The 26,265-nt window shown below is 44.1% G+C and overlaps 1 protein-coding gene across 4 annotated transcripts; it reads right to left on the reverse strand.

Annotated features, from left to right (window-relative positions):
- Positions 1-1,441: 1,441 nt before the first annotated feature.
- SRSF4 (serine and arginine rich splicing factor 4) lies at positions 1,442-24,841 on the reverse strand. Of its 4 annotated transcripts, none has more exons than XM_030539114.1 (8): positions 24,672-24,760; positions 10,931-11,044; positions 9,441-9,582; positions 8,967-9,109; positions 7,950-8,062; positions 5,004-5,218; positions 3,091-3,180; positions 1,442-2,924 (listed from the first exon to the last, which is right to left on the reverse strand). In XM_030539114.1, exons 3-8 carry the CDS (start codon positions 9,449-9,451, stop codon positions 2,093-2,095), a joined length of 1,404 nt encoding a protein of 467 aa, XP_030394974.1. In that variant the 5' UTR covers positions 9,452-9,582; positions 10,931-11,044; positions 24,672-24,760; the 3' UTR covers positions 1,442-2,092. The 4 variants fall into 4 exon arrangements, with proteins under 4 accessions (XP_030394974.1, XP_030394975.1, XP_030394973.1 ...); XM_030539115.1 differs by lacking the exon at positions 24,672-24,760 and adding an exon at positions 19,076-19,134; XM_030539113.1 differs by lacking the exons at positions 9,441-9,582; positions 10,931-11,044 and having other exon boundaries at positions 24,672-24,841.
- Positions 24,842-26,265: the final 1,424 nt, after the last annotated feature.

Below are 26,265 nucleotides of genomic sequence, written 5' to 3' on the forward strand. Positions count from 1 at the left end.
CTTCCCTCTCCAAAGTTGGCATCTCCTGCCCCAGCACACACACCCTTTGCTCGGCCTACATGAAGAGGCGCCTCTCTGAAGTGAGCAAGTCAGTCTCTCCCCCAATTCACCTGCTGTAAGATGCTGGAGCACCGTTTTGGTATCAACTCAAAGTGGCAAGTAAGAACTCAACTTCTGCACTCTGTTCCCTGGAGAAAAGTTTGCCCAGTCCTGATCTGTTCCAGGTGCCCCTTAGATAAGGTGCTGCAAATTTTGAGTATCCCTGAACAGTGGGTAGTACAGTATATTCAGACATTCATGCAGTAGTTTATGACCTCTTGTCTCTTTTACTGGCCACACATGTCTAAGGCAGAAGTCCCAAAAGGGATGAGAAACAGCATAGGAATCTTTGCTATTGGCCTGAGCCATTAGAGCAATTCCTGCTCTCTAAATAGCATGAAAGGAGCCTGCCATGCTACAGTTGAAACTAACTTTACAAGCTGTTATGCTTCTTGGAGGCTTTCTTCCCATCCCACCATATTACTGAGAATGGTCAATCTGAATCATGAGGCTATGAAGCAGGAAAGAATGCTAGACCAAAGCAGCCGTGAGGACATACATATTGTGTGCTTCCCAAGAGACCGGCTCTCTCCTTTTACAGCTTTCTTGTAGCACAATTCTGATGAACGCTTAACAAAAAAGTGGATTTTCCACGTTAACCATGACTTAATACAAGTAAAGTACTGGAACCCCATCACCTTATATCTAGCCAGTGCGAGGAGCAGGTGCGGTATCTGAAACTGCTTTTGAGACTTCCTGCCAATTTTAATAGATTTAGTTGTTTCTATTTTACCAAAATGTTTCTCTCTGCTCTGTTGCTATGCAGACGACCTGAACAAATGAGACCGACTACACAGAGGAAATAATGGAACTGACTGCACAAAGTGTGGCTAGATGCACAAAGTAAAACCGAGCAACAGAAATCTGCGTTTTGCCCAGTCTTTCATTTAGACTAATCTTAGGGGTTAGCTGTACCAATAGGAGATAAAACATTTTCAGACAGAGGCGATTTATGCTGACAATGTCCCTTTAAAGAGACTCAAGTTAAAAAAAACCAAAACAAAAACCCATGAAACATTTTCTTCCTTAGGTTATGAAAACTGATGCTCCTATTTCACTCCACTTGACCAATGAAAACAGGTTTGTCAGTTTCACTATAATTCTCTTCTCTATACAATGATGCCATTCCAAGCAATGCAAGAAAGTTTTTCCAATGTGAACAAGTTATTTCCACTGGATTTTAAAATAAGTGTTCAGGAAGACATTTCTTCTAACCGTCTTGGGGTTTTCTGAACCTAGAACTTGTATTTTGGGCCTAAGTTGTTGCATGTTCCTTTATATATATTCTTTTATATTGTCAAGTGGTTAATCACGGCATAATTTCATTTAAACCACCACCAAATGTCATCAAGCAAAAATAGTCTTTATTCAAATTTCATGGAAACAGGGATCACTGTACTTTGCAAGACGGGGAAAAATAAAATAAAAAAATTTAATATAAAACAAGGATATTGTCACAATACCAGAATATGGAACTCTACTTTTTATTCCCCTATGGGTTACTGCAGGTATCTATTTCCTTGACTGTGCTATTCACAACTCTGTAAATCCAAAAATATGAAACCAAAAGTAGTATGAAACTTAAGACTTAGCACTTCCACTAAATGGCATACATCAAAGGGCATCAGTTCAAGAGCAAAAATAGTTGAAGTCACCATACCTACCTATCAGTCATCATTCCAACCTTATAAACCCATCAAAGTACAGCGCTTCCTCTCTGTAAGGCTGTTCTTGGAAAACAAGGTGATTTTGGTGTTCTAGTGAGAATTGTGTTATAAAGGGGATCTTTCTACAAGTCAGCAAATGAGCTGCAGAGCCTTGATCCAGAAAGCACTGCAGAAAGGGAGCCCTGTACTGAACAATTACAGACACACCATTAGGGTAGTTAAAAATGTACAGCATCGACATGTGTTCTACTTCAATCACTTGTGCTACAACTACCAAACATGTACAAAAGACTTTTCATATTGTTTCAAGTGTGGTTGCAGCAAGTTTAGGACCTCGAACGAGATCTTGATCTAGATCGGGATGGGGATTTAGAGGCAGACCTAGATCTAGACTTGGACCGGGACCTAGTTTTTGGAATTGACTTTGATCGGGACCGAGATTCTGATTTGACATTTGGTTTGGATTTAGAATTTGACCTAGATCTGGACCGAGTTTCATGACTTTTGTCCATTTCCTCACCCTCATTTTTTACCTCCTTTTTGTCAGATTCTGGTTTTAGCTGCTCCTTTTCCTTGGACTCCGATCTGGACCTGGATCTAGACCTAGACTTGGACCGGGACCGCTCTTGGTCTTCCTTCTTTTTCTTCTTGTTGCTAGACCTGCTGTCTCGCTTGCTGTGCCTTTTGCTTTTTTCACTCTTGCTGTGGCTCCTGCTCCTACTTCTGCTTCTGCTGTCATCCCTACTCCTCTTCCTGCCTTTCCTTTTGTCCTTACTCTTACTACGACTTCTGCTTCTGCTCCTGCTCCCCTCTCTGCTCTTGCTCCTGCTCCTAGCCTTGCTCTTCTCCCTCCTCTCCTTACTCCTACTCCTTCTCATGCTCTCCTTCTCTTCCTCCACTCTCTCCTTGCTCCCACTCCTGCTCCTACTTTTACTCTTACTCTTTTCCTTGCTGGAGCTCCTGCTCTTTGCTTTTGCGGCGTCGTTGTTCTGGACGGCATCCTCCGCTTTGTCTTTACTTTTGCTCTGGGTTTTCTCCGCACTCCTGCTGCGGCTCCTACTTTTATCATCTTTGCTTGGACTCCGGCTTTTGTCCTTCTGGCCTCTGCTACGGCTCTTGCTTCGGCTACGGCTCTTGCTTCTGGAACGGGACCCAGACCTGAAAAAGCACAAGTGGATGGTGACACATCAGCCTTCTGAAATTGGGTTGGCTCTCGTTTGCTATTAAAATTTGGTAAACAAATGAAGCAAGAAAGAGTTCCCATGCTGCAGCGTTAGGTTGATGCCTCTTACACATCCCCAGGTTCTCCCCCTCAAAAGTATACCTGGATCTTGATCTACTCTTGGAATGGCTGCTTTTGCTACTGCCACTATGGCTCCTGCTCTTACGAGAGTGTCTGCTTCGAGAGCGAGACCTGAAACAAAAGGAGTTGGCATTAAGTCATTCCAAGCCCATGGAAAGAGAAACACTTCTGATCCCAGTTCAATAAAACCCCACGTGACTAAAGAGAGTGATAGCACATCAGTAACATCTTCTGCCACTTTCAGATGGAATAATCCCAAAGCATTTTATAGACTATAGCTGGGGACTCTAGAAATACCTATAAATCACCACAGCACAGTATCTTATTTCTCGCTTCTATACACTAGAAACGCTGCCACTTCTGGAGTTGAACAGGGCTACCAATCTGAAGCAGAAGCACAACGGTTTTGGGGTGGGAGGAGGAAGGGAAGGGAAGTGAAGACTAGGTCTTTCCAAATGAACTTGAGTGCCGGGGTCTGACAGTGTTTCCTTTTCCACCTAAGCAGAGATTTCCCCCCAAAAGCGGAACATATATTTTTCCAGGAGTAAAAGCTTCAAGTCTTGCCTGTAAATGTAAGGGTCTGGGTATCAAAGTATTTGGTTGGGTCACCTTACAAAATCCAACGCTACTAACCTACAGAGAGTTGAACATGAAGATTTTCATTTCTGTTAAAGCCCTTTTCTTGTGCCATATTGCATAATATAAATAGCCAACTTCTACAGAAGAGCAGGAGGTGTCTCCCAAAAAAGAAATGGTCCAGTGGGAAATTTATGAACTTTCAAGAGAAGGAGTTTTACAGACACTTCTGTATGTTTACTTCTGTCACTTATGTGCTTTCACACTGCGGTAAAGGGCACACAGTTCGGCAAGAACCCTACAGCACTGCAGTGTCGTTTGCACAGTGGAGTTACAGTCAGCGACTGGCACTCCTTGGTATTATGGTAAAACAAATACAGTAACTCCTCACTTAACGCTGTAGTTATGTTCCTGAAAAATGTGACTAAGTGAAATGATGTTAAGGGAATCCAATTTCCCCATAAGAATGAATGTAAATGGGGGGGTTAGGTTCCAGGGAATTGGTTTTTGCTATACAGTACAGTAGTATAGTTGGGAAGTGCCCCCGCCTTACCCCACACAGGCACAGCTCACGGGCACTGGAGACTCTAAGGCAGGCAAGGAGGTTGAAGGTGCCGTAGGCTAGGAGAAGCACAATGCACAGCAGCAGCGACAGCTTCCCCTACGCTGCCAGCATCAGGGACAGGGGGGCTCAACCCTCAGCCCGCTCATGCCACCCCTTCTCCCAAGCCCCCAGCCTTAACCTGTCTCTTCTCTCCCCTCCCACTTTACTCCGCATGCTGCATCCTCGCTCCTCCCTCCTCCTTCTGCCCACGGCAATCAGCTGGTTTGCGGCATTCAGGAGGCTGGGGAGCCTGCACACCTAGTTCTCGCTCCTCCCCCCTCCCTCCTGAATGCCGCAAGCCAGCTGATTGCCGTGGGCAGGAGGGGGAAGGCGCTGATCTGTGGGGTCTGCTGGTGGGCAGGAGGCACTGTGGGTGGGGGGAGGCATAGGGGAGCTGATGGGGGGCTGCCAACTGAAGACAAAGCTGGCAGCCAAACAATGTTATACTGAAGCACAGCACAACATTAAATAGAGCATGTTCTGTAATTGAGCAGGGAGGTAAGATCAAAACAACATTAAGCAAGAGGACATTAAGTGGGGAGTTACTGTATCAGGTATTAAAAAGCGTCCACCATGGAGCACACCGTCCAATGAGCAGTGAACCAACTTTCCTCTGTCATTTACTTCCAACTTATTTGAGCTATCACCAAAAACTCCGTTTCCTGGGGACCCAGCGTACCTCTAAGCATCCATGGGTTGACACTGGCTATTTGATTAGACTGTAAGAGCCACAGCTGTATTATGGAAAACATACCTCGAATGGCTTCGACTTCTGGAATAGGAGCGGCGCCGTCTGGATCCAGGCCTGTCTTCCACTAACCTAATCTTTCTGCCATTCACTTCTGTCCCATCCAGCTTTTCAAGGGCTCTTTTCATATCCGAATAGGATTTGAACTCAATCACACCTTCATTTTTTCTCCCTTTGTGTGCGTCTGCATATGTGACTTCGCCTGCCTGACGCATATAATCCTGGGAGGAAAGGACAAAAACATTGCCTTTGAATCCACAGATTTAGGGTTTCAAGCTGGTTCTGTTTATTCCCCCTCACTGCTCATTTCATCTTTTCTTTTCCATGCAGAAAGCAGCACTGATTGGCCTTGCCTGAGGCAAGTGGGGGGAACAGTTCCCTTTTGCATGTCTTAGTCCTAATGATTACTGCAGGTTCCTGTAATTGTGCTCAACAGCCCACACAAAATAAACAAAACCAATCAGCAAGGGACCCACTGATGTTAGTGCAAATTTTATCCAAAAAGGATTTTTGCAGGAGCAGGTCCAGGTTTCTGAACAAGCCAAGTAAAAACACTGCAATAGTAATTTTGCTGCAAATTATTATTTGAAAGGGAAAAGAACGAGAAGTACTTGTGGCACCTGAGAGACTAAAATTAGCATGGGAAAATAGTTTTTGCTTTGTGTAATGACCCATCCACTCCCAGTCTTTATTCAAGCCTAATTTAAGGGTGTCCATTTTACAAATTAATTCCAATTCTGCATGCTAATTTTTCCCTTACTGTTACTCACACCTTCTTGTCAACTGTTGGAAATGGGCCATCCTGATCATCACTACAAAAGTTTTTTCTCCTGCTGATAACAGCCCACCTTAATTGATTAGTCTCCTTATAGTTGGTTTGGCAACACCCATTTTTTCATGTTCTCTGTGTATATGTATCTTCCTACTATATTTTCCACTGCATGCATTCGATGAAGTGGGTTTTAGCCCACAAAAGCTTATGCCCAAATAACATTTGTTAGTCTCTAAGGTGCCACAAGTACACTTGTTCTTTGTTGCAGATACAGACTAACACAGCTACCAGTCTGAACCGTATTTGAAAGGAGTAATCTGGATGCAGTAAAATATGCTCTGGATTGAAGCAAGTTTCTTCTCATTGAGGTGATTTAAAAACGTAAGATTTGCACTCTGATTTTTTTACCTTCAAGTTTAAGAAGCCGTGTTTTTCAAAAAGGGAACCAGTAAAAAGTGACTGAAGCCCTATAACAAAACAGGGGCAGCACAGGCAGACAGGCATGCTTCCTTCACCCTACTGCCTAGCTAGTATACTTCAGACTTGGCCTGGAGGCCCCATTTTCCAGCTCATTCACTCCCTGGTCTCCCTTTCTTAGACTGCTAAACATGGTGGTGGGTTGTGTGATGTGCACATTTGTGTATCAGGACCACACAGGTTCTGTCCTACCCCAAACAGCCTATCCGATGGTACTGATTTAGGCTGCAGTACCAACAGCGTGTAGAGGTCAGTATCATTTTCAGTTCTTGAGTCACCAGACGCCTGTCTTGAGATGCTTTAGTGCTAACTCAACCCTCTTTCTGCTCCCACACAAACCTGAATCCAGCACAGGATTAGTCCATTACAAACTCCAATTGCTTCTGGTATTAAACAATATATTTTGAAGACAAGCTACTGGTGGTTTAAAGTGTTCTCAACAACATAAAATGCTATTTAACCCAGACCTACATGACAGGTTGTAGCAAGTAGAGTTTCCACAGAACAATAAGCAGTTGATGATATGCTTTATATCTGAACTATGAACTAATTCAGCTTCAAAACACCCCTGTGATGTAGATCAGTATTAGCTCAATTTTACCAACGGAAAAACTAAGGCAAAAGAGTTCAGGGATTTGCTCAAGGGTGCAGAGGGTGTCCATGGCAGAGCCAGGATTAGCTCTCTGGCATTCCTGGCTCCCACTCAGATCCAAAGATCAGACCTTTGATCCACTTGCAAAATTTTCAGCAAGTGAGAACATGAAGTCTTGGTAACTCAAGGAGAAAAGCACCAAATAAAAAGTCACCCGAAGAACAAGCAAATGTTTTTAAATCATCCATAGCTTGGATGACGACTGATTAGTATTATTTAATCTCTTACACAAGAGAGGGCACAGAGTAATCAAGCAGCTACAGGAAGACATCCTCGCACCCCCCCCCCCCCCGCCCCCGCAACCCTCTCCATAATCACTATATGTGCTCTGGCCTATAGTTAGAGTTACCCAAGATTTTCTATTACAGAGTCATTTTCAGCTCCTTGAAATTTTACCTTTTTGACTGAAGTTTGGTATGATTGTTCTCAGCCTGGAAGAGAATTTTTCAGAAAGTTTCCACAAAAACAGGTGAGTTGTTTTCATGTGAAAACATGTAGTCTTTTGGCAAAAGTCTGAAACTTTTTTCAACCACCACCAGAACTTCAGAAGTTGATGGAGGAAGCTTCAAATTTGATAGGACTCAATTCCTAGGTCTGATGAAAGTCTGATTTGACTTGGGAGAGTTTTAAAGGCAAGTTTTTTTGTTTGTTTGAATCTTTAGGTATGTTCTCCCAAAAGTCCATTTTCAACATACATGTGTATATATGGAAATGAAGTGGAACGTCTCTAGATTCCATATAATGACATATAGCTTTTGAAGAAATGTATTTGTATGTGTACACTACTTCAAATGTGTATTCTCAAGTCCGTGTGTGCGAGAGAGTATTTACACTTACTAAAAGGAGAGAATAGAGCTTCTGAAATAGTCAAATATTTCCAGCGTACAGGATCTGATTGGAGCTGCTCTAAACAGAGTGTTCCCTCACGAGCAATGCTTAGCTGGTGCAACGACTATAGGATCACACAAAATTTCCTTGGCTTCACAATCATCATGTCATTTATGCCCTTTCTGATCTTCAACTCAGGCAGAGTAAAGAAAGGGGCCCCTACCTTCAAGTCTTGCCAACTGCAACGGCTTGACAGATTTTCCACGATCAATCTGTATTCTGTACGGGTGGGTGGACCGTACTTATCTCTTCCACTTCTTCTATAACCATATCCACCTTTAGGAGGTGACAAGCAGACAGCAATACTTCAGCTAGGGAGGTGGAGTGGCTTAGTCTACACTCCAGATAAATAAACTATTCTGCCCAATATATCAGCAAATACATTTAATCTTTGCCCCACCCTCTAGACTAAGCTAGATTCTCTTTGTTTAAAGCATAAAATTACAGAGATAAAACATTAAAAAATATATAACTACAATACTAGCCCATAATTACAAGGATGTATAATTATAATTACAGTCACAGTTAAACATGCAATTAAATTTAAGTTATTAAAAAAAATAACTTTTGAAACAAGAAACCAAATCACTAAAGCCAGTTTACTAATGTTACTTACATTGATTAAAGGTTTTCTGAATATCTGACATGAATATAGATTTTCAGGCACCTATTTCAGTTTAATCTCATCTGTCTCTAACCCTTGGGATCCTCACCACCCAGGTCTAATGGGAAAAGGTTGCGGTCGTCACATGGCTTCCTTTTTTGGTCAGCCAAGGGCCACAAAGGTCAAAGAGCCACGCATGGAAAGGTAACCCAAGGTCAGCAAATGGAACAGGCAGTCATCTTAGCCTCAAAGGACTCTTTTAATTAAAACATTGAGGTCTTTGTTAAGTCTATGTTAAACAATCACATTACAAATAAACAAAGTTAGAAAATAAACAAATTAATAATAATGGTACAAGAAATTGTATTCATACATTTATTAATCAGTTAATTAAGTAAAATAAAATATCATACAATTAGCAATTTGATAAATGCTCAAATTTTTACATTAACAATTACAAAAACAAATTATTAAACTTAATATCATGACTGTCTTAACAAATTACGGTGTTTTTTTAAGTGAAATATCTTAATTAAAAAAAAAGTCACCGAGATACAAATGCATTTTAGTGCTTACTGCGTCCAGAACCATAACTGCTGTCACGTCGGGGGCCCCTGGCATGTTCAACGATAACTCGCTCCCCACAAAGGTCTTTACCATTTAGCTCATAAACAGCATCATCTGCATCACGCAGATCGTCAAACTCAACAAAACCATACCTAGGAGGAGACAAAAGCAACTTAGGCAAAGTTGCACAGCCCAAGATACTGATATTCACCGAGAGCAAATCATATCACATATGTACTTTCGCTGCCCATGGAGCCTGGCCACCTAAGGCAGCACCAGACTTTTAATGACCAACAGTAGCCAACTCTTGAGGACCAAAGGCAGGGAGGAGATTTTGGCCAAGGGTCCCAGGCCACAGAACAAACATGCTCCCCAATTTGTTGGCCTACAAAGCATAGCGCTACACTCTTCTTTCATCATTTACTATAGTAAAGCTAAAGCGGTCTGGCGGTTCCGGTGAAAGTGACTGGTTTATTACGAGACCTGGGTTCCATTCTTGGTTCTGTCACAGGCTTTGCTAGAAGTTAGGTAATCTCACGCTAGCACAGTTTCCTCGAACTCTGAACCAGAGGTATTCACCCACATCAGTGTTTGCAAATGGCTTGAGCTCCTGAAACAGAAGGTGCTACAAGAAAGTAAAGTATTAAGGCATGTCAAGAAAGGGAGTTTATCAGGGAGGTTGAGTAATGTTCCTCTGCACTGGGGACAGCACTGAGGTGTCTGAGTAATGCGAGCAGATGTTATGGCAATGAGGTTGGGCACATATTCATTAGGATTTTCAAGTTAGCCTTGTACCAAAGAGCTTCCCATCAAGTCACCATTCAAACTGCTCTATCAAGTCACCTAGAAATTAACATTTGATATGAATGAAACATGTGAATATGATATGTATGGGTCCAATCCTGCAAGTGCTGGGTGGGTGGAAATCCCAAGTCCTGAAACTGGAAGCAGTGTGCAGAGTGGTTGCAGAATTGGCCCTATGGTGTTTTATTAGTCATAAATGAGACCTTTATATAGAGACCCCACAAAACCTTCCACAAAAAACACCCATGCAAAATTCCACTGAGGTTCAGAGGCTAAGTTCAGGACTAGCAGCCAGTGTATATCAGGTTGCAGTTAGGGCCTTAGCTTGTGCTTCAAACAAAAACTGCACCAGCTTTGCTCGGGGCTCTGGATGCACACAAGAGGAGAGACAAGGGGGAAGATGCCAATTAGGAAGTGAATCTTAAAACTAAGACTTGAATTTGAGTGGGCATTTCTGAGCGCACAGTTTTTTGTTCGTTGCTGCAAGACAGCAGCACTATAGGAGCGGCATAGAAGACTGGAAACCACTTGCTGCCCTGATTTAAAGATGCATTGAAAAGCTAACGCTAAAATTTTCAATTGTGAGTGCTGAGACTGAGGAATCTAAATCCTTAAGTGGCCCAATGTTCAGAGGAGCCACTGAAGTCAATGAAAAGGTCAGGCTGCAAAGTAGCTAACCTCTGTCACCCACATTTGAGAACAGTGGCTGTAGGTTTAAAAAAACAACACAACAGTTATACTGATCTCAACAAACTTCATAAAAGGAAGGTGAAGATCATAATTGGACACGGTTGAAATTCTTGAAATTTGAAGTTTTGATAAAAATGGACACTTTTTGGTGGTTTTTTTTTTAAAATAAGAGTTTTTCTATTTTTTTTGCCAACCGTAACCATAATCTCATTTTACATATGGGAAAACTGAGGCACTGAGAACTGAGGTGACATGCTTAAGGCAGCATAGCAACAATGTTGGGAAAAGAACTCAGACCTCCTGACCCCCAAAGAAGTAACAGTGTCGAATGGTATAAACACACAGATATTTTACACCACCACACAGGTAAACCCCAATGATCCAAATGGGTGGGGGGGAACATACCAGAAATTACAGGGAATCTAGGTTCAGATAATCAGAGTTCACCTATATTTGAAATCCATTCCCCCTTTACTTACCTTCCAAGACCCCAGTTCAGGCTTCAGAGTCTCCCCTGCAATAGCTGATGGCATCACAGCCCCATACAACAGCACAGGGAGCCCCGTTTCAGCTGGCTGCAACATCTCTGGCTGCTGTAGGGCAAACAGAATCCTGAACTAAGGTCTGAGCAGGCAAGTAAAGGAAGAAATGGTTTTAAATGTATCTGCGTTTCAAATTTAAACCTATGTAAATTTTAGTGTACACAAATTCTGATCTCTTAGCTTGGGTCGTTTAGTTAATAAACATTTTCATTTCCTCCTTTAATACCCATTAACACTAGAAGATCTTTACTATGCAAACGTGAAACATTTTGATTAAATATTTAACATGAAAATTCTTGTCTGGTCACTGCAAGCATCATTGCAGTTGCTTTTTCATGTAAATAAAAGCTGGTCTCAGAAGAGGGGCAATGTGTGCTCAACTGTGGCTTGGAACTGTCCCTTGGAACTGTTTAATCATAGCAATAAATACATCTGTGAAACTGATCAATACAACTTTACTTTGTCATTACCCCACCCTTCTTCTGTTTGCACAAATAAAGCAATATCCCTTACACTGATACAAGAACTCAATTGCTTTGTAACACTATATTTATAGTTACTCCAACCCTTGAGTAGTTGTCTCCCTAGGTGCCAGTAATATCATACAAAGTTTTTGACACAAGAAATAAATAATGTTTTTACTTAAACTTCGGGGAGGCGGGGTGGAATTTCAGGGTTGAGGAACAGGATTATGTGAATGTGGTCCTAATACCAGATCAACAAACCTACTCTTTCTAAAAGTGTCAAGGGTACTTTTAATGATGAGTACCCAAAACATTCACACCAAAACAGAGCACCTTCGGCACCACAGCACAATCTTACACCAGGTTTTTGAGCACTGGTTTAGGACTGCCTGGAGAACACAGTAGTCACTGACACCACCTTCTACAGAACCTGAATTTTCCTTGAAGTTTTCCCACATAAGACATGATCAGGACAAGTCCTGCTTAGCAAGATCTGACAGGTACCATGTTATACCTTCTCTCCTCCTTCCCCCACCCCCAAAAAGAATTCTTTAAATTTGTCCCATACCCCCAATAAAAACAGTATCATCAGTATGTAAAATGCAAGCAACCCTAGAATAAGCAGGTATTCACATGATGGATAAGGGGGAAAAATGAGTGAGAGAAATAGATTTTCTAGAGAAAACTTTCAAAGGTTTATTTATAAACAGTAAACAAATTTTTATAAAATCAGAGGGGGGTGACTTGTTTTTAAAAGAACATTCAAGTCATCCCACGCAACCCGGAGATACACAGGTAATACTGAGCCACCTTCCTTAAAATATATGTATCGCACACCACATGGTTTAAATAAATACCTAGAAGTGTAGTTTCACACCACAAGAAATGACAACTGCTGATGCAGCCCTAATTATAGCGATTGATTCTGCTGTTATACGGTGGTAGCACAAGTAAATCTTCTTTTAAATGTCTACTGTTACTGCTTTAAATGTGCCATAAACCTACCTAATAAAAGCCTCAATACCATTTACTTCAGATTGTGTGAAGCTGCATCATTTTACTGTCCATGTATCAAAAACAGAAAAAAAACCCTCAAAAGCACACCCCCCATTTCTAGCCAATTTCAACAGATTAAACCATCTGAAGGAGCTTTTTATTAAAGCTGAAGACAAATGGGATTTTTTAAAACTTGTTTAAGGTCCCAAATCGTTACAGGAAATTGACTCCATTTATTCTGCCATTTCTCCAGCTATACAATGCTTTGGGGCCACTGGATTCATACCAGTTGGGCCCACATACTCCTCTCCATACACCAATGTATTGAAAGACAATTTCTGAGACACTGGAGGGTCCAACAAGTTTTCCTGGTGCTTGTGAATGGACAGCTCTGCAGCCCCTGACAGACCGAGATCTGGCAGAGTTCTAAAATCACATACTTCAGATGGAACCCAAAAATGCTCACTCTCCCCACCGCCATTTATGCTAGAACTTCATTGACTTCAGTGGAGTTGCATGGGTCTACACCAGGACTCACCTGGGCTTGTGGTCTCCTGTGGCTTAATTAGTTACTGCCAATGTATATTGCTGACAAGGTTGCTTAGTGTTTCGTTTGACTCTAATGAGATTCTAAAGAAAACCTAGCTACAGATTTGTCTTCCTTATTTTCAGCCAAACCACAGTTTTAGTTTGCATGCTTCCCAAAGCTGGACTTTGTGCCTACAAGAAGATGTTTAGGGAATTCTCAGCCTGAGGAAACACCTGTAGCAGAAACAGGTTCACCTGAGCAAATTGCTGTGTTAAACATTACTTGCTCTGATGGCAACACTTAACTGGCACGGGCAAGGTCAGGTAAAATATCAGTATTCTTGCCATGGCTTGAAATACTCTAATTACATCTGCTGAGACTTTCTTGCAGTTATTTTCCACATGTGATGACATGAGTTAATCCAATGAATTCAACTAGTAGGAAAGCTCTTCCAGTGAATTACAAGGGTTCTGTGAGACGATGGATCATGAAATCACTCTGAAATGCTGCTTACAGTAGCAATCTAGCAGTCTACAAGGACTCTTTCTTTACTAGAGCATCCATTTGATAGCAAGTGCTAGTTAAGTTTCCATTATCTCATGTGTACTTCCACCTAACTCGAACACCCGGACTTGGTTTCTGCGTAAAAGTGAAATATTTTATTTCTTACAGATTTTCTTAAAGAAGTGCTGTTTTTGAACTATGAGTAGTGAGGAAGGGAAAGAGGGAACAAGAGAGATTTTTCCTGCTATTAAATGAGACACTCATAAATTACTAAAAACTTTGAAATAAATTTGAAAATGTCATGCAGACAGCTGCCAAAGAGAAAGTCAAGCAGTAAGTTTGAAGGAGGAGACAGGACATTCCAAGTTAACATCTGAAAATTGCACACTGCATATATGTCCATTATGAAGTATACTTTGATATATTTTATGGGGTTAAATGGGTTACGTGGTTAAATGTCTTAAGAGGCACAGAATGTGTACGGAAGCCAAGTTAGTTGCTGTAGGAAGGTTACTTTTGCATTCACAATTTTAAATGCAATTTAATCAATCAACTAACAAGTGATTTATATTCCAGATATATTGAGCTAGAGATATAGGTATGAAATGAGTTCCCAGTTAAAGTATTTGTTGTATAAAGTCTTCTGTTCACCAAGAGGAAAAATGCTGCTCCTTTCAGTTTAAGTGGGTAGTCTGATCAGCCCTCCTTATAAAGACAGACTTAGCCCTCTTAGACAAAGCCAAAGCGAGACCCCAGATTGAAGGAGGGAGCAGAAATTCAGCACAAATGCTTCTCTCAAACCAGAAAAAGACTACGCTGATTTCAAACACTCCTGCCCATCTTCTAACTTTGACTGGACACTAACCACAAATTGTTCAAGAGCATTTTGCACAAGAGATCTCAAATGTGGTGATGGGAAGAGCAAATGGTCCCATTTAGTTCAATTTTGTTTCATGTCTGTTGTTGAAAATGAAGGAAAACTGGTGAAAACTGCCTATTACTGTAAGGAAGTTATGTGAACTGATCTTCTGGAAACAAATCTCAAGGTGACTGATGGCCCATGGAGTATAAGAACTTGTAATGATTTCAGCTAATAAGGAACTTATTTAATTGCCATTAGGACATCCTTGCAGCTGGATAAAAAGTAATGAATTGGACACACTGGGACTATGATTATAGGAAAGACTTCAGCTGATTTTTACTGTTACAAAAGCTTCTTAAAGACAATCCTCCTTTTCCTACAGAGTCTGCATAAATAGGATTGTGGTCCATTAAACAAGTAAGCCAATTTCTGATCAAATTTGGCCCAAAGGTTAGGTTTTGTTTTTAAAGACCCGTTTTTACTGAGCCTACAAGCAATAAATGCAATGGGAGAATATTTACAGATATTTACAGATATACAAACACTGCACTACAGTGCTAGCACAGGAGAATGTGAAAGTCAGAGACTAATCTGTTTTTGGCCAAGCTGAGCTAAATGCAAACAGTAGAGAGACGGCATAAATGGTGAAAAATAGTAAGATGCCTGGCTCCTATTGCGCTTTTTCATCTGCAGATCTTGAGGCATTTCACAAAGGTGGGAGAACTCTCTGGGGCAGGGGAACTTTGTCTTTATCCTTTTCTGAAACGTGCCTAGTAAATTACCCCATTTTTCAAGTGAGGAAACTGAGGTACAGAGACTGTGACTTACCAAAGGTAATAGCAAACCAGTGCCAGAGCCAGAAATGGAACCCATGTTTTCCCAACACCTACTCTTGCACCAGACCACAGTTTCTATAAGTAACAGTTAAGGAAGCTAGTTTGTTCAAGTCACTGTAGGACCATTGAATCCATGTATATGGTAAATTCCAAAGAAGGGATTTCTTTACCAGCCTCCAGGAGCTTCTGCAATAAGAGAGAAATGTGCCATTGAATTTGTTGGTTGTTTACGTAACAGGGCCGTGATCCTAATTCTGTGCTACCATGCATGTTCCCTATTAACCTGTGACATGCTGAAAGCCAGGCAGGTGCCCCAACTCCCCAAACCTTCCAACAAACAGCCTTACTCTAAGAGCTGAACTGATAGCATCGTGGCCTAGTGTCCTTGGGGATTCTGATGACAACTGGTCACGGGGGAGTAGGATGATGAACTATCTTGAAACTACTTCTGGTTTCAGAGAATTGTAAAAAATTGGGAAGGGGAATTAAAAAAAAAAAGTTTTAAGAGACAGGTCTCAAGTCCCATCATTATTTACCATTAACTTGTAGCACTCGTGACCGATATTGCAAGTTCCTTCAATGTCCTAGAAAAATCCTACTGAATTAACAGGTTTCAGAGTAGCAGTCGTGTTAGTCTGTATCCGCAAAAAGAACAGGAGTACTTGTGGCACCTTAGAGACTAACAAATTTATTTGAGCATAAGCTTTCGTGGCTACAGCCCACTTGCATCCGATGAAGTTCTTATTACTGAATTAACTATTTTTGGAGTGCACTATAATAAATGCATGTATGTATTACTGTGGGCCAGGATTGTATGTAACCTCCCCAGGGGGGCAATGTGATGTGAACCCTGGGAAATGTTATAAACTTCAAAGGACTATTAAATGATGTGCCAGACAAAAATCGACTTTTGGGACAAAGAGTGTCAAGTGGTTTGCCATCGGGGTCCTTTCTAGCATGGGATGGGCAAACTATGGCCCGCTGGCCGCATCCAGTGCACCAGCTGTTTTAATCCGGCTCTCGAGTTCCCACTGGGGAGCAGGGTCTGAGGCTTGCCCCGCTCCAGTGCTCCAGCCAAGGATCAGGATCAGGAGCTCTGCGTGGCTCCCATAAGTAGTAGCATGTCTCCTTTCTGACTTCTATGCGTTGGGGCAGCCAGGGGCCTCTGCTCCACATGCTGCCCCCACAGCTGTCATTGGCCGGGAACAATGGGAGCTGTGGGACGGTGCCTGTGGACGGGACAGCACGCAGCAGAGCAGCATGGCCGTACCTCCGCACAGGAGCCAGAGAAGCGACACGCTGCTGCTTCTGGGAGCTGCTTGAGGTAAGTACCGCCTGGACCCTGCACCCCTGAGCCACGCCCTCGTGCCCCAACCCCTTGCCTCAGCCCTGATCCCCCTCCCACCCTCCAAACCCCTCAGTCCCAGCCCGAAGCACCCTCCTGGCACCCCACATCCCTAGCCCCATCCCAGCCCCCACACCTCCAGCTGGAGCATCCCTCCCATCCCATGAACTCATTTCTGGCCCTACACCGGAGCCTGCACCGCCAGCCACAGTCCTCACTCCCTCCCGTACCCCAACCCCAATTACGTGAGCATTCCATACCCAGATGTGGCCAAAATGTTTGCCCATCTCTGCTCTAGCAGGAGGTGAATGCAAATTCCCCACCTCTGGTTATGCAAAAACCCAGGCTTGGGAAGCTACGCTCTGAGACGACCATTCTCTGCTGATCATCTGTTCCCAGAGTCTCAAGATCAAATGCCAATGCTATATAAAGGAAAGACCATCCTATGGATGGGTGTGCTAGTTCTGGTTCTGACTTGGAGGCAGTTATAAACTTGTAACCACAGGGAAAACACAGCAGGTGACTTTGAAGGACTGACACCTACCAGAGAGAAAGGCTAAGATTGGGGTGACCTCTGGTAAGCTTTTTGGCATGCATGTAGGTTCTTTTATTTACTTAATTTAATGTTTTCTCTGTTATGCTCTCACCTTCAAAAGAAATACGCTTGCTTATAAAGATCTGTGTGGTAACCTGTGACTGCTGGCAATTACAACTGTTTATAGCCTTCAGAGAGAAAGCAAAGTACAGATGCTGGCTTGTGTAGACAGTTTGGCTTGCTGAGGACATCACAGTATAAGCAGGGAACTGTGGAGCTTGGAAAACCCCTAGCCAAGAGGGAGACAGATGTAGGTCTCAACCCAAGAAAGGTGATGGCTGAGGAACTGAGGGCTTAGAGTGGGTGCTCTCAAGGGACCTTAAATGGAAAATACAGGTGCAGTTGCCATCGTCTGTGACAGCACTGACTATAATCAACAGCTCTTGGCATCTTTCCTTCAGGCACCAATGCTGGTATACATGCACTAGGGAAAAGGTTCTGCGATTATTACCACCTCTTGGGTTTGAGTTAAGAGCATGCACATTAACCCTGTGATCCTAATTCTCTGGGTTAGGGTCATGCTGTTATTTTGAGTAATTACTACATCTCAACAAATGCAGCTGACTGGTGAGCTGCACTACCCTGTTATTCTCTGGCCATTTCTCAGGATGAAATTCCCAAAGGCCTGTCACAAGGCCTTGTGTGTTACATAAACCCATGTTAAGAATTAAAGATTTCACCCTCTAGCAGAGACTCCAAGCTACGCCAAGCTACATGTGCTGCTAACATGTATGGCAAGTATGGGCACGGGGACAGAGTTACAGCTGTCTACGGTACTTCCAACAGTGGATGGCAAATTAAAGTGTTCTTGTAAAACTGCATCTTTACTCCCGATTTCGTGGTTTTAGAATCTGGTCTTTGAAGTGTTAGTTCAGTTAAGGTATATAATGTGTATCAAACTGAACACCCAACTGTGCCTATGAAGTTTTCCTGATTTTTTTTAAAGGATGTTTTTATTAAATGTTAGAGTGTACCTGTGGATTTGTCACTAACTATACTGTTATAAATCCCATGCACACTTAGATAGCTACACTGCAGAACACTTCAGTGGTCTAATGCAGGACATTAGCTGTGCTTATTTTACTGGATACCTAGGTATGTGCATTATATCCCTGAGAATCCCTAGCCAGGATAATGGTTCTATTGGGCTAAGCACATCTCGCACCACAGAGCTTAAAACTGAACTGAGGCAAGATGCAAAAAGTGATGGTAACTGGAAGGGAAGAGGGGAGGGAATCAGTAATAAGAACATGTTTACAATGACGCCTCCAACTTATGAGCTCTAAAGCAGGGGGTTCTCAAACTGGGGATCGGGACCCCTCGGGGGTCAAGAGGTTATTACATGGGGGGTTATGAGTGGGCAGCCTCCATCCCAAAGCCTGCTTTGCCTCCAGCATTTATAATGGTGTTAAATATATAAAAAAGTGTTTTTAATTCATAAGGAGGGGGTTGCACTCAGATGCTTGCTATGTGAAAGGGGTCACCAGTATAAAAGTTTGAGAGCCACTGCTCTAAAGGGAACTGGTACCAACATCTGGAGGGAGAAGAGAGGTACTAAGCAGGAACTGAATTCAGCCATGATACCGTAGCTCCCACATACCCTAGATGTACATCCTACCTCCAGCCTAAGGCATGCATCCGTTTTTGTGGAGTTAAAAATTGTGTTTGACCTTCTGAACACATTAAGAACTGCACTGATACAAGCTACCAATATCACTGTGAAAACCAGTGACGTTTCCAAACTGGACCATGGAACACTGGCTGGTGTTACAGAAGACCAGGTAGGTTCATGGTGCTGGCTCTCCTGGTTTACTGCTGCTATAAGTGCCTAGCCTCTTCAGTGGAAAACATACCACTATGTTTTGTTCCCATTACTTATCCAAAATGGGATACAGAGCCTCTTACTTCTAGGTCACTGGTTCAAAGTACAGTGCACATTTGTAATCATTACCATCTTACAGCTGTTTGGTCTGTGTAGCAGAGGGTTTCAGTCCAGTTCCCACCAGGCAGGTGTTGACGACAATAATCAAGATCACAATTGGCTCTAACTGGCCCTCTCGTTGGCTGCTTCTGCAGAAAAGGTGAGGACTGAATGGGAACGGAAACAACTCCCCTCACACCTTGGGATGGACTGCTCCACCGCGGCCCCAGGTTGTTCTGTGTTCAGAGTTGTCAGTCTGGCACCCTTCACCAGCGATAAATTGAACTAGAAGCAAGTGTTAATAGTTTCAACCCTCTATACAGAGGTAATCAGTTCTGCACACAACTTGCTAAGTTTCAGATTTCTTTAGAAAAAAATATTTACAGCCCTCCAAACATCAAGAACTACTAAACCTGACCATCTTTTCAAAATTGGCATCTGTCCCAGGGACACAGAACATCCAAATCTTCCTGGCTAAACTCCTAGCTAAAGTTCTTATGAAAAGATTACATAACCAAGTGTTAAAGATTTTACCCAATAATGAAACACTTTGACTACAGGATCCATAGAAATACTGCCATAATCTAATCTACTAAACAGCCAAAGACAGACTTCCTTAAAGTTGGCCTGCAAAAGGAGGAAAAAAATGGGCCTCTTTTGCTACTTTATCAGGGATAAAGGCAACCTGCAAAGGTATTTTCTGCTTGTCCTCTTACATGAGAAACTCAGGTCCTGTCTGAGCAAGGAGACTGACTGGAGAACTAGTAAAACAACATAACCAGAACCAGAAGTACAACAGTGAACTATTAACAGGGGAAGACATTTTTTTAGAATGTTTGAAATTTCACATGTATTTAATTTTAGTGACTAGTTACTACTTTGGAAAAAGGAAGTTTCTGTTAAGATTTAAATATCTTGCTCATTCAATTAAACTGTTTAGAGTTCACAAGAAACAGCCCTGAGAAATCCCAGAAAGCTTCCAACAAGCTGAGGAAGAGTAAACTGGACACTCCATGTATTTCGAATGTAAAAAACAAGCAGAAATACACCTTCGAGGACTTCATACTAATAAAGCAGAAAAGAAAGGCACCAGCAGAATTTTCTCTAAATCACCTGCAAGTCAACTTAAAACTTTCTTACCATCTAGATATATTGGATGCCACTGAATGGCATTTACATTGATCTGACTGATTTTTAAAGTTAATGGGTGCTGAGCACCTTTGGAAATCAAACCATCCTTATTTAGACAAATAAGGATTTAGGAACTTACCTCTAGGAACCCAAGTTTGACACTTCTGGCTTTGATCTCTGTGCCTCAGTTACCTCTGTTTAGCAGGATATAATACTTTGCTACCTTGCTGGGGTATTGTGAGGATAAATACATAAATACTTGGGAGATGCTCAGATGGAGGGCAGATAAGCACCTACATAGAAGCTTTTTTCTTAAAAAGTTAATAGATTTCAAGTTGGTGTCCCTGTAAGTGAAAGTTTCCAGCTCTTCGAATTATTATTGCTCGCTTTTAGCAAGTTTTAGAAAGATAAAAGCAAGCTGAACTGACCAATTTTCCAGGCATCTAATTCATGCACTTCTGACATGCATGGCTCCAGCTGTCATCAGCACAACACTGGCTAAGAGCAAGGTGAAGATGGAACCTAAGCGAGTGGAATCTAGGTGCTGGAATTAAAATGGAAACTTCCAGTATGAACTAGGCTTTCACTCCCTTTCCGGTAAATGCTGTTTTAACTACTTGGATGATAAACTCTAATCATCATTAGTGGTGATCAAGATCCAACTAAGCTTTTTTGGACTTTCTGATAGTACTGCATTCCAGTTTCATTTTCTGCCAATGCATTTAATCTTAGCCTCACCAACTGCCAAAATACTGAATAGCTAATTGCCTGCAGGCTAAGCAGTTAAGATAACCCGCAACTTTCTAGAAGAAAGAAACAGAATCTCATAAATCACACACTGTGCAGTAATTTTTAATCATTTGCTAAGCGCTGCTAAAAATAAAAGTTATGGAGAAAGGAGCAAAGGGCAAACAAAGCAAACTGTAAAGTACCCTGACAATAGTTCAATGCAAGATTATACTGGGTATAAAGACATAACACCGGATATTTTTTAAAAGTAGATTTTTGTCAGTCTGCCATTTGAAATCCAAGCCAAGTTAACAGCAGCTTGTTGAAAGATTTCAAAACAGATGCTGAAATTAAAAGGAGATTTTTTAAGAGAAATTGTTAAGTTACTCCTAGAAATATACATAGCACTGAGCCACCTAACTATTTGAAGAGATGAACTTAATGATAGAAATAGCTGACTTCCATATTCCTGTTTTATATCCCCCATAGTTTTTAATCATCCAGAGCTTTCTTGAATTCATTCTGGAGTGAAGATCTCCATATCTTTGCTCCAGAATGGCTTTTTTCTTGAAAATGGAGCAAACTAGATTCATCCACTGTTTCTGAATTTTAAAAACATTCTCCTCCCCCATGCCCATGTGTTCAAATTATAATGCATGTTCTATGCTTTAAAATGTTGAAAGACAGAAATTTCAGACTTGGGCCCATTTTACGAATGGGTCCCATGAGCAGCCTCTTGCACCCCCAGAGTCGGGTGAACACAGGGAGTTGTACAGGTCCAACTGCTGTATTGGGACTGTGTATTTACATAGTTCTCAATGAAGCAGAAAAATGAGTAGGATGAAAGCTAGTTGCATAGTTTAGTGACCATGCTAATCTAGCAAATCTGACTGATGCTAGTTAAATTTTATAGATCTCTCTCTATTTTGGGGCAACTTCAGTTAAGAGCTTCAACTAATCAGCAGTTCTCTCCCAGGGAAATCTGATGCATAAAACTAGCATTTGTGCAACACGGAGAGCATGTCTACACTTACCTCCAGAGTGATCAATCCAGCATGGGCCAAGTTATTGCATCTAGTGAAGACGCAATAAATCGACTGCCGAGAGCTCTCCAGTTGACTCTAGTACTCCACCGGAGCGAGAAGTGCAGGCAGAACTGAGGGGGAGCGTCAGCGGTTGACCTACTGCAGTGAAGACACTGCAGTAAGTATCTCTAAGTACATAGACTTCGGCTATGCTATTTTCGTAGCTGAAGCTGCATAACTTAGACCGACTTAGCTTGTGCCCCCTCGTGTAGATCTGGCCTGAGATTGAGAAATCAGGCATACAGGACAGTCAGGAAATTGCAAGGTTTAAGGTTTCTACTTCCTCAATGATCATACTGCATCTTGCACATATGTACTATTCTCTAATGCTGTTTTCCTAGTTGTGTGCAAACCTTAATACTTGATTTCATCTTCTTCGTGACTCTCAAATCTGGGTGCCTTTCTTCAGATCACTCTGATTTTGAATCTCCTGATTCTGAATCTAATGCTTTTAATAAACTATACAAAGATGCCCAAGAGAGTCCTGGAAGTTTAAATCTTATTAACAGACTGGGCTGAGCAACAACTGTAGGGAATTCTGCACGTGCTTCAACCTTGACTTGCAGAGTCCCAGAAAGAAAAGGTAAGTTCAGTGTCCAGGGTCCATTCAATCCTTAGGCCCTTATAAAGTTTTGAAGACAACTTTAAAGCAAGGTTAAGCCCCACTTTGCTATCTAGGAAAATAGTATTAGCATCTTCCTATCAGAAGTTGTGCTTCAGAACAGTTCTCTAGAAGATGCTAATGCGAATCCCAATCCTACTCAGCATAAGTGAAATCAACAGGAAATGTGGAAGCACAAAGAATGCAAGTGAAGGACTCCAATCTCCAACACCAGCAGAGCAAAGGTCCAGAGGCCAATTATTACCGTGGGGTTTGTAATGTAGATTGCCTGCTAGCAAGGAATCAGAATGACGCCTCCAGTTTATCACATCAAAGCCAGAGATTCTTAAACTATCATCTGTGGATCAACCACTGGTGATCTGGAGCATTTGCTGCTGGTCCATAGGCCTGTATGGTGCTAGCTTTCCTAGTTTCAAGCAGCTAAACACATTAAGATAAATATTAAATATTTTCCCAAATAAGCAATTGTAGTTGCCACAGGGATGTTACTAAGGATGTGAAGCGGGTGGGGAGTTGACCCATGAAATGCTATTAGGACACAGTCCATATTATGTGAAAACCTGAGAATCTCTGGCCTAGGTTAAACACAAACCATATGGTACTGTGGTAGTGAAAACCACATGCACAGCAGTAACCTAGAGGGGAAGATTCTGTATTTAAATATCAGTCCACTATTAAGTTCCTAATTTGTCTAGACTGCAAACAGCAAGTTCTTAGAGGAGCACCAACTTGAAATCCAGGCAATTTCAGAGAATGAACTGTAGGTACAACAACTGTCTGGTTCCTCAGCCTATTTTTGTAGTTAAACATCTTCCTACTTTAAAAAATGTTCCTTTCTGTCTGTCTGTCTCTATGGAGCTTTCAGAAAGCAGCACAACTCTCTATACAGAGCATACAAAGCGCTTTCAAGGTATGAAGTAGAACCAGAAAATCGAATGTTCAAATCTTTCAGTAACAGTAATCTTTAGTATTACCTTGTGCAATAGTGGGTAAAAGGGGACACAGGTTTTTTTTTTTAAAAAGGCTGTGCCTTTAGTTACCTTTTAAACCTGTTATGGGCCAAACCAGCAATAAGACCATAGAGTATTAAATCCTGAGAACTCTTTTTAGCTCAAAAACTAACTTTAAGAGGCTCCTCACCCCCATTCCCAAAACAAAGCCCTAGCTAACTATATACGCTACACTCCAGTCAGGCTTTTCATGCCACCTACTTATAATCTTGCTTGAGAGATAAAAACTTCAAGACTCATTTCACTAAGTTCCTGAATCTAAACCACCAGTTTTGCCCACATTAAGAATCCAAGCTTGGATGGATGGAAAAGCAATGCAATGGCAGGATGTAAACGATCCTGCTGTGACAAGATGTCAGTTGCCAGAACTGCACGTGTGAGCAAGAGCTATGCTAGGATTACTGCATGCATGGATCAGTAGTGATCTTCCCCCACCGCACCATTTCCCCCTATCTACCAATCCACAGCGATCACACCCTTTAAGTGGGATTGATGGAGAAAGGAAATATTGATACTATCATCAAGGGCTGTTAGCCTCGAACCCAGACATCAGTTTGCACCAGTTAGGAAAAATGAGGGGAAGAGGTTTGTGCACAGGACTGCCAGGCTATGACAGCCCCAGCAAGAGAGATTTCTAGCCACGTGGCCCTCTAAGGGAAATACCCTACTAGGTGCTGGACCCCTCTCTACACAGCCTATTGCAGCCCGGGTTAGAGCCACTGCCCGCTGGGAGGGCATGACCCGCCTGTGGGTCCCGGGAAGTCTGGGGCTCAGCGACTGAGAGAACCCAGGCGTCCTGGCCCCAGATCTGGCCACGAGGCCAGGCCGTTGGGCAGAGAACCCAGGCGTCCTGGCTCCCCCCCGCCCATGCGGTGCCGCGTGGGGCGAGGCTCAGAGGCAGCGATCCAACCCCCACCTGTCGGCGCCTGCGCACACAGGGAGGCAGGAGGCGCGGGCCGGGGCCGGGGCCGGGCCGAACCGGGCCAGCTCGGCTCCCGCCCGCCGGGCCCCGCGCTCGCCCCCCGCCCCCGCCCCGGCCCGCCGCTCACCCGTTTTTGAGATCCACCTCGAGGATCTTGCCGTAGCCCTTGAAGAAGCGCTCCACGTCCCGCTCCCGGGCCTGGTAGCTGAGGCGCCCGATGTAGACCCGCGGCATCGCCTCGCTCCCGCACCGCGACCGGCGGCGGCTGACTCAGCGCGGGGGGGGCGACGGGGGGCAGCGGCCGGCGGCGGCGTAACGCACACGGAGGGGGCGGGGCGCCGTTCGCTCGTGACGCACGTCGCCGCGGACGGGGTGACGTCACGTCCGGCAGCTTCCCCGCCGCCCGGAGCGCCGCCGGCTGTTCCTCTTAAAGGGGCCGCGACACGGAACGGGACCGAGCCGCCGTGCCGAGAGCGGCGCTCGCTCAGCCGCGCCCCCGCCAGGGCGCTGCCACGGGGCGCGCGGAGTGCCACGGCCAGGGGCGGGCGCTGTGCCCACGTGGCACACTGGGCACCAGGTGTCAAGGGCAAACGATGTGCCCATGTGGCACCTGCGTACCCTGGGGAAGGACAGGCAGCGTGGCACACTGGGTGCCCTGCTGAGGGCTGGGTGACGTGGCACACTGGGTGCGCTGCTGAGGGCTGCTGGGTAACGTGGCACACTGGGTGCCCTGCTGAGGGCTGGGTAACGTGGTACACTGGGTACCCTGTTGAGGGCTGGGTGACGTGGTACACTGGGTGCCCTGCTGAGGGCTGCTGGGTGACGTGGCACACTGGGTGCGCTGCTGAGGGCTGCTGGGTGACGTGGCACACTGGGTGCGCTGCTGAGGGCTGCTGGGTAACGTGGCACACTGGGTACCCTGCTGAGGGCTGGGTGACGTGGTACACTGGGTGCCCTGCTGAGGGCTGCTGCGTAACGTGGCACAATGGGTGCGCTGCTGAGGGCTGGGTAACGTGGCACACTGGGTGCCCTGCTGAGGGCTGCTGGGTAACGTGGCACACTGGGTGCCCTGCTGAGGGCTGCTGGGTAACGTGGCACACTGGGTGCGCTGCTGAGGGCTGGGTAACGTGGCACACTGGGTGCGCTGCTGAGGGCTGCTGGGTAACGTGGCACACGGTGCCCTGCTGAGGGCTGGGTGACGTGGCACACTGGGTGCCCTGCTGAGGGCTGCTGGGTAACGTGGCACACTGGGTACCCTGTTGAGGGCTGGGTGACGTGGTACACTGGGTGCCCTGCTGAGGGCTGCTGGGTGACATGGCACACTGGGTGCCCTGCTGAGGGTTGCTGGGTGACATGGCACACTGGGTCCCCTGCTGAGGGCTGCTGGGTAACGTGGCACACTGGGTGCCCTGCTGGGGGCTGCTGGGTAACGTGGCACACTGGGTGCCCTGCTGAGGGCTGCTGGGTAACGTGGCACACTGGGTGCCCTGCTGAGGGCTGCTGGGTAACGTGGCACACTGGGTGCGCTGCTGAGGGCTGGGTAACGTGGCACACTGGGTGCGCTGCTGAGGGCTGCTGGGTAACGTGGCACACGGTGCCCTGCTGAGGGCTGGGTGACGTGGCACACTGGGTGCCCTGCTGAGGGCTGCTGGGTAACGTGGCACACTGGGTACCCTGCTGGGGGCTGCTGGGTAACGTGGCACACTGGGTGCGCTGCTGAG

The sequence above is a fragment of the Gopherus evgoodei genome, chromosome 20 (assembly GCF_007399415.2).
Source record: "Gopherus evgoodei ecotype Sinaloan lineage chromosome 20, rGopEvg1_v1.p, whole genome shotgun sequence".
NCBI lineage: Eukaryota > Metazoa > Chordata > Testudines > Testudinidae > Gopherus > Gopherus evgoodei.